This window comes from Gasterosteus aculeatus, chromosome 6 (assembly GCF_964276395.1).
Source record: "Gasterosteus aculeatus chromosome 6, fGasAcu3.hap1.1, whole genome shotgun sequence".
In the NCBI taxonomy this organism is placed as follows: Eukaryota; Metazoa; Chordata; class Actinopteri; order Perciformes; family Gasterosteidae; genus Gasterosteus; species Gasterosteus aculeatus.
This window is the reverse complement of record NC_135693.1, coordinates 20,217,171-20,225,586: the sequence shown is the minus strand read 5'-3', so window position 1 is coordinate 20,225,586 and position 8,416 is coordinate 20,217,171. Positions and strand designations below refer to the sequence as shown.

General features: G+C 44.5%; 2 protein-coding genes across 2 annotated transcripts; both read right to left on the bottom strand.

The window, feature by feature from the left end:
* Positions 1-2: 2 nt before the first annotated feature.
* LOC144409455 (uncharacterized) lies at positions 3-2,477 on the bottom strand. The gene is made up of 4 exons (XM_078104338.1): positions 2,416-2,477; positions 2,307-2,365; positions 1,157-1,486; positions 3-851 (listed from the first exon to the last, which is right to left on the bottom strand). The coding sequence occupies exons 2-4, from the start codon at positions 2,335-2,337 to the stop codon at positions 799-801; spliced, it is 414 nt and encodes a 137-aa protein (XP_077960464.1). The 5' UTR covers positions 2,338-2,365; positions 2,416-2,477; the 3' UTR covers positions 3-798.
* A 2,521-nt stretch (positions 2,478-4,998) lies between these two features.
* On the bottom strand, positions 4,999-6,885 carry LOC120820467 (uncharacterized). The gene is made up of 4 exons (XM_078104339.1): positions 6,674-6,885; positions 6,319-6,497; positions 5,486-5,722; positions 4,999-5,133 (listed from the first exon to the last, which is right to left on the bottom strand). Exons 2-4 carry the CDS (start codon positions 6,356-6,358, stop codon positions 5,090-5,092), a joined length of 321 nt encoding a protein of 106 aa, XP_077960465.1. The 5' UTR covers positions 6,359-6,497; positions 6,674-6,885; the 3' UTR covers positions 4,999-5,089.
* Between the last annotated feature and the right edge of the window lie 1,531 nt (positions 6,886-8,416).

Sequence of the window (8,416 nt, the reverse complement as noted above, 5' to 3'; positions counted from 1 at the left end):
GATGCTGCTGTTGTCTGTTTATTTTCTCCCTTTTCATGTGATCCCCTGTAAACAAATACGTATTCATGCTTTATTGATTTCTTCTTGTCCATTGAAAATGCATTTAGTTTATTTACACTTATTGTAAATAATTGTTTACAATAACTTTATTCATACACGTAAACAGAATCCCCAAACATCTGCTACCGGATGGATCTGTTCATCCAGCAGTTGTTCAGCACAATATTTGTGTATTTAATGAAATCACTCCATTTCAGTTCTTTATTATATATCAACACAGGTAAAAACACGTCCACTTTAAGTTGATTTACCCTCCGACCATCAATTTACTGCTTAATGACATATTCTCATGCTCACAGTGTAGCTGTTAGCTCACCTAGCATTGGCCATTTAACCACCAGTTCAACCCTTTGTGGACAAAGAGAAGACGTGTAACTTTACAACTTTAGCTCTGGACACAGCCAGGCTAGCCGCTTCCACCTGGCTTTATGCTAAGCTAAGGCTAATCTCTATTGTTCCTGGATGTCCAAACAACAGACACAATGTCCGTAGAATTATCTGTGGGACTGAATTTGATTGAATAGATCCCTGATGTTTAGATGTTTGGGTTTAATACGGATTGAGGGGAAACGTCCAGGATCAGTTTACGTTTGACTGACTGAAAGAGGTTCTTTAGAGAAATGATGAGCAATACATGTGAAATATACAAATCTATCCATCTATATATTAATATGTGTTCAGTCACTGTTCTCGGTGACTGAATCTTCTGGGGGTTTCTTCAGAGGTCGCGATGTCGTTTTATTTCCCTCTTGATGTTTCTTCGGCCACATCCATCAGATCATCGAACAAATCTGAAACATAAACACGAAGATGATTATCGGTGGAATTAGTTTACACTTCGTCCACATGTTTTTTTCCATTGTTTCTTCTTCTTTAGTTATATCTATTAGAATATATACAGTAATGATGTATTATAATATATAATACAGATATATGTTGTATATAAAGCCCTGTGAGGGACACTAGAGCAGCGGAGGGTTTTATTGAGACGTCTCTTGAAGTATTTTGAAAATGGGTTTGACTTCATGAAGTAGCTGTCACGCGTATGGACGTGTCCCATCGTTTCTCTGATTCGGCGGCTGAGAACATCACGTACCTCCGTCATTTAATTGTACAGTTTGTGGTGTCATTCCTCCGCCCATGTTGTCTTCGTCGTGGCCTCCTGCAGACGTAGCTCCCTCACTGAAGAGACCAGAGAAACCAGATTTACTCTCCTTCTTGTCCTCGCCGTCGTCTCTGTCAAAGATCTTTGAGAAGAAGCCGTCCTTCTTGTCGTCTTTGTCCTTCTCGCTCTTCTTCTTCTTCTTCTTGTCGTTGTTGTCATTGTCTCTATTAAAGATCTTTGAGAACATCCCTCCTTCGTTTTTGTCCTTGTCCTTGTCCTCCTTGCCGAGAGCCTTCTTCACTGCGTCCTCTACCATGTCTCCTGCAAGACAAATGACACCACAGTCAGACCACATGGAAACCAGGAGTTAGATCCATCCTTGGTGGAGCACCAGAGGGGTGGGGTTGACCTCAGAGGATGAGACAACTTGAAGCTCCAATTAGCTGATTAAAGTCAAACGAGATTGTTTCTTATCGTTACTTTCTCTGACAGATGGATGATCTACAACCTGCTCAATGGTCTGTTTGACGCTACATGGACCATCACGTACTAGATGTACTGAGTCATTGTCTCATGGACTTCTACAGGACCAGATGAGTCGCCCCCTGGTGGTCACTACAGAGAATGCACCTTTAACACTGACCTGACTTTTCAGGAAGTTGCTGTTCAGTCCAGAACGTAACGTCTTCAGAGCTGTGATGTCATTGATGAGCAGCTTGTGTGACTGAAGGAACTCGCGCTCCAAACAGAAGCTTTTTGAAGCAGCTGTTTTAACCTCGACATCCAGAGAGCCCCAAAGCACTTATCTCGTTTGCATCAGCAGCAAACAATCACACAAAGAAGCAACGTGTTGATTTGAACCTGATTTATTCTCATTAAACGAATGAAAATAGAGGTTCTCATCAAACACTGTAAATCAGTAACATCACCTCCATTTCTGAGGAGCTTCGGTTATTGATGAACTGTGTAACAAGACGAGTTTTCTTTGACGGGACGTCTGTCATAAAAGGACAACATCTTTGAGGTCTTCCACTAAAAGTCCCTCTCGTAAGACTCTGATACTCTGCTGCAGAAAGCTGACAGCACGCCATGCCAATCACGCCATGCAACACTTCTGACCCGCCTCCCCGGCTCTACTCACCCATTTTTTCTGCAATCCATGAAGAGGCCATCTCTGTCTCTCTGTCTCTGTCTGTCTCTCTGTGTGTCTCTCTGTCTCTGTCTGTCTCTCTGTCTCTGTCTGTCTCTCTGTCTCTGTCTGTCTCTCTGTGTGTCTCTCTGTCTCTGTCTGTCTCTCTGTCTCTCTGTCACTCTGTCTCTCTCTCTCTCTGTCTGTAACTCTGTGTCTCTCTGTCTCTCTGTCTCTGTCTGTCTCTCAGTGTCGTTCTGTCGTCCTCATTGGGTCCATTTGCAGGTGTGACTGAAGCTTTGTCTCTTTAGGCCGACGCCCTCTCTCCGGTGTCCCTCCTCTTCTCGTCGCCGCGGGTTACGGGTCGTCGGACGGGACCGACTGGTTCCTTCACCTGAATGAAGCGTTCCGTGTCTTCAGGGGGAATGAAGCCGCTGTGGAGAGAAACAAAGTACATTTACACACTTTAGTATTTCTGAGAGAAATGTACTTTTCACGTCATTGATTCATTAGCTCCTTTACAGATTAAGTTTCTCTTTGAATGTAAAGAACTATTTGACTTTTGCTGAAGTAAAGTTTTGAGTGCCGGTATTTTAGTGGTAATTAGGAGTATTTCTACCTGCAGTTGGTAGTACTTCAGAGTACAGCCGACTGTTTGTGTTTCAGGGAGACAACGAAAACACGAGTCATCTGAGCTGGAATGTAAGTACATTTACTACTGCGAGTGTCTTTATACTTTGTACTGTATTTATCCGTCAGATACCTGAACCCTCCTTTACAAACAGAAAACATGACACGATTAGAACAACGTCTCAACTATTGGAAACAATAAGTGACGCAGAAACTTACGCGCCCATCTGTGATCTACATCAGACCCTTTATTAATCATCCCCTGCTCCCAGAATGCACCTGTAAAACACCTGTACCAATCAGAGCAGGGCTTGGGTGCTGTGCTTATATTCCACACCTGATCAAGTCTTAACCTGGATGTAAAGTTTCAAGCTGGTGAAGGCAATATTAGCCAATGAATTTATCTATATATTCATCAAAAATACCAGAATGCATAATCAAAGGCCTCCTTTTTAAACTGCCTGGATGAATCACCCAATCGGAGCGAGCGAGCAGGTAGCCAATCACAGCGAAGACGTTTGAGGAAAAAGGAGAAACGAAGAACTCATCAGCCTAAAGTGAGCCAATGCTTCAGAACTCATACATATATTTATATTATGGGTAGATGAAATCAAGCGTTCTGATTGGTTGAGAGTGAGTCAGAACTGTGGGGTTGTACGAGGCAAAGGACTGGACCTCTGGGGGGGTAGCAACCCACCTCCTCCAACTTCTAATTCACTACTACGAGAAACCAAACCACACAGGCTGCCTCAGTGGCTGCTGGAGTCACTGCAGCTATCAGCATCAGCATCAGCATCAGCATCAGCTAAGCACCCTGACCACAAGTCACGTGGAGGGAGGACCAAACGAGGAACATCAGGCGGCCCGATGGAGAAGTCGAGCCTGTGGAAAGAGCCCAAGTAGCAGAGCAGGGTTCCCGTTCCATGAACCACGGCGTACTGGCAAAGTTCCCGGGGAGAAACATTGGCCAGATCCGGTACATAATCCGGGGAAGCCTGCAGGAGACTCTTCTGTCTCTGGGCGGAGGAGCCGGCCTGCAGCCCATGTCCTAAATATGGCCTCCTGGTCGTAGATGATAGCGACTAAATTGCAGCCGATGTCCAACCGCACTTTGGACGGCGAGGGAAGGAGGGGAACCGCCAGCTAACCACGTGGTGGTGTGATCAACAGAGGTGTGCTAGCATGGCATTCAACGCGGAGACAACTAATCATGAAGATTCAGGACCAGCCCTGGACCAACAGGTCCAGTCGCCGTGGCTCCATGTATTCACCTGCAGTTTACCTGGACCCAAAGAACCAATGACCTTTGGTCTTGGCCTCAGTAATCTTTACGCGCTTTAGTCAGCAAGTCCTTAATTAATTAAACCGTCTGTCTCTGTCGCAGGTCCAGAACGGAGCCAACGGGCGTCATTATCTCGACACAATGTGACATGCTGTGTCCTCTACGCTGATCCCTGCGATGTGAACGTGAGTGGACATGAATATGAAAGCTTCCTTCAAAGCCACTGGGCGCCAAATCTAAAGGACAGGATCAATATCCTGGCTGGTGAAGACACTTCCAGCACTGAGGCACCGGTAAACACAGTCATTTTTATTATTTCGATGGAAACTTTTATAAAACGAGCAATGTGAATGAATGAGAGGTCGATCAAGGAGACCTGGGACGTTTTCCGACGACGGACAAATCAACGTCCATCTGATCATCAACAAACGTTTAGTTTCAGGCAACAATGCTGTTTGTCTGTTGCATCGGAACTATCGTCTATTCTTGTTCACTATTGACTATTTTCTTCAGGCTACTGAAAAGCGATACACAACATTTGGTGGATACAACTGTTTTCTGCTGAAAGGCAGCTCACTATTTCTCTACTATTTATAATGTCTCTGTTTCCTTCTTCCGCTCTGTTTCCTGACGGTTTAATAGGATCAGTGACCCACAGGGCCGCTCGTCTCCGGGTGACTGAGATCTCTTCATTTCACGCAGCGACACACCAGTAAAGTTCAGGTCAACGTTGGTAAAACACAGTAAAGAAAACACAAACGTCTCCGTCGGCTCTGCAGCTCGTACAAAACATGTAGTCCAAAAGTTTTATTGTGCTTTAAATGTTCAAATCATTGGTAAATATGTAGAGTGATTCTCGACGGTCTGCAGCTGGTCCGGGTCTCTACTTAAAGAAGCCGCCGAGGGCCCCCATCACTGCGTTGGCCCCTGAGGAACAAAGCCAATGTTAAGAAAAGTTAAGACTGAAGCCTGGAAACATCTACGATGTGATGATGACGATGAACCAACAAAAATATGAATATATACATATGCAGATATATAAATGTGTATTTAATTATATAAACATCATTAAATAAATTCACATGTACCAGTCAGAAGTTTGGACACTTGAATTGAATGAGAAATTGTGTCATATATACATGTACATTACATAAATACTCACTATGTCGTTCATCTTTTAATAGTTTATTATTTCAGGGGGAAAATACACATAATTATGTCCAGATAAGTAGGACGTGATGTTTCGGTGCCTCATCCCGGATCGCTCTGGAGGACTCACCTCCCCCCTTGCTCTTGTCTTCCTTCCCCTTGCTCTTGTCTTCCTTCTTATTGCCCCCGCTGACCATCGAGAGGGCGTCATCGAGGCCAAAGCCGTCTCCGTCTCCGCCGCCTCCGCCGCCACCGCCGCCGCCGCCTCCGACCAACGACATCACCTGGTCCATCGGTCCTTTCTTCTCCTCCTCCTGCCCTTCCTTCTTACCCATGACTTTGCTCATGGTGTCCTCCACAAGCTCCTCTGAGGACACAAGAAGCGGTTCAGTTCTCCTGTAGATACACGATGTCTGCAGGTTTGGTTTCACCGCCTGAAGCCGATGGGTGCGGATCACCAAATATTTGAGGGTGATTAAAGCAGTAATTCAGCCTCCTGAGTCGGCTGACATCACACAAAGTGACTAGCAGGACACAAGGGAACTTCTTCCACCACGTCAAACCTCACGCAGCCAAACACAGACACTGGAATCATCATTCTAATTATTATAATCCATCCATATATCTATCGATCCATCTATCGATCCATATATCTATCGATCCATCCATCTATCCATATATCGATCCATATATCTATCGATCCATATATCTATCGATCCATCTATCGATCCGTATATCTATCGATCTATCGATCCATCCATCCATCTATCGGAACGTATAATTGCTCCTCATAATAATCCAAGTGTTCTGTACATTGTGTTTTAGCTCCTCTTCCCGTGAAACATTCAGCCTGAATATTTATTCATTTATTCTAAATATGTAATATATAAATATGTCTAAATATTACGGCGTCTTTGGGGAATTCAGATGTAAAAACAAATAATGAGGAAGCGAGACACTCACCCACTTTCTGTCCGGCCATCTTGGAGATCATTCTGTCCATGGCTGCTGCTGATAGTCACTGCTGCCTCCACTGTGTGTTTACTGTATATAAGCATGGAGGTGGGCGGGGCTGAAGGCATTGGGCGGGGCTTCTGGAGGCCGGCTTACCTGCGGGTAGCCCCGCCCTCTGTGGACTCGCCCTGTTGAAGAATCAGGTGTGAATGCAGGGTGGACAGGTCTCACGGGTCGGAGAGGATTTATACCTTTACGTGCGTGTGCGTGTGTGTGTGTGTGTGTGTGCGCGTGTGTGTGTGCGTGTGCGTGTGTGTGTGTGTTACCTCCCTAAAGAAGAATTTAAAGGTGTGTGTTACCTCACCTGTATTCATGTTCACATAAAGACGGTGAGACACAGAGTGAGATCCGTCCTGTCATGAGTCATGTTCTTCACCTCGTACTAAATGTCTCCTCTTCATCGTTCCGAACACGTTGATCATTGAGTCTCTGATGGACGTGAGACCTTCACGGGCCGCCGGCTCTCCTTCAGCGAGACACGGGCTCGTCGCAGGAGAAAACCTGCTGTGGGGAGGCGTGTCTGAAAGAGTGACATCACACTCAAGCGTGAATCCAGATGTACTACAGAAAGTACCTGTTGGCTAATATATAAAATATACTTGTATATTATATATAGTACAAAAACATATATGCATATACAAATATAATCGGTTTTATTCTGTGGTTTTCTCTATTCATATATACGTATATGTATGTATATGTGATATATACGATATGTGATATATTCATATATACATGTATGTATGTGTGATATATACGATATGTGATATATTCATATATACATGTATGTATATGTGATATATACGATATGTGATATATTCATATATACATGTATGTATATGTGATATATACGATATGTGATATATTCATATATACATATATGTATATGTGATATATACGATATGTGATATATTCATATATACATATATGTATATAAATACACTAAATCCCTCAGTCCAGAAACTGGCACCTCGGACAGGAAAAACTCCCCAAACAAAGACACAGCATTGGATGGGGAGACAGAGGACGATCGTCCCCGGGACGGACACGCCGTGATGGACACGCCGTGATGGACACGCCGTGATGGACACGCCGTGACGGACACGCTGTGATGGACGTGAACAATACGCTCAATTCACCCGACACAGATGATTCGGGTCGTCGTGGCACAGGAGGAGAGAGGGAGCGCAGGGAAGCACAAGGTTGTGGGTTTGTGTCCCTGAGCAAGGCACCCAACCCCTAACTGCTCCCCGGGCGAAACTGTAAGAGCCACAGGTTAATAATGCAACGTAAGTCGCTTTGGATAAAAGCGTCGGTAAATGACCTGTGATGTGATTCAAATACACAAATGATCTCATCATGTGCGTTCATCATCGTCTCCTGCTCGTCTTCTTTAGAGTTTATTTGTGCTGTTAAAAAATCCTGGATTTGACCGTCTTCTGACATAAGACACGTACGCGCGATTATCGAGACATCTGGTTCAAATTAAGCAGACGGTTTGAGCTCCGATCAGCCGCTGAGCAACCGAGATGCTGCATTATGGGACATTTAATCGACTTGTATTTAGCACGAGGAATGGGGCCCAGGTGAGTGACAGCACAGGTGTGTTGTGTGTTTGATAGGCCACGCCCCCCGAGGGCGGGTCCGTGTCCGAGCTCACGTGACGCACGCAAACAAACTCGTTGGACTGAGATAATAAACATTGTATCCTTCAAAAGAGATTCGTGTGGACGTGACTCAGAGGAACCTCCCTTCAGCCCAACGTGAGTCATGACAACAACAACAACAAAGGTCCAAAACAGGTTGGTTTCCTCTTCTCAGAACCAATCACATGTCAGACAGACACGCAGGGCGCCGGAGGAGACGTCACGTGATCTCATCGGTATGTGCTGCGTGTATATTTATATGTGCTCAGTAAAAGATCCTTCTTACTAAAGACAAAGTATTCAAGCAGCAACATGTGGAAAAGGTCATGATGTCCTTATTATAATATTATAATATTATCAATACACTACAATTAAGGTAAATGTAATTAATGTGATGCTCT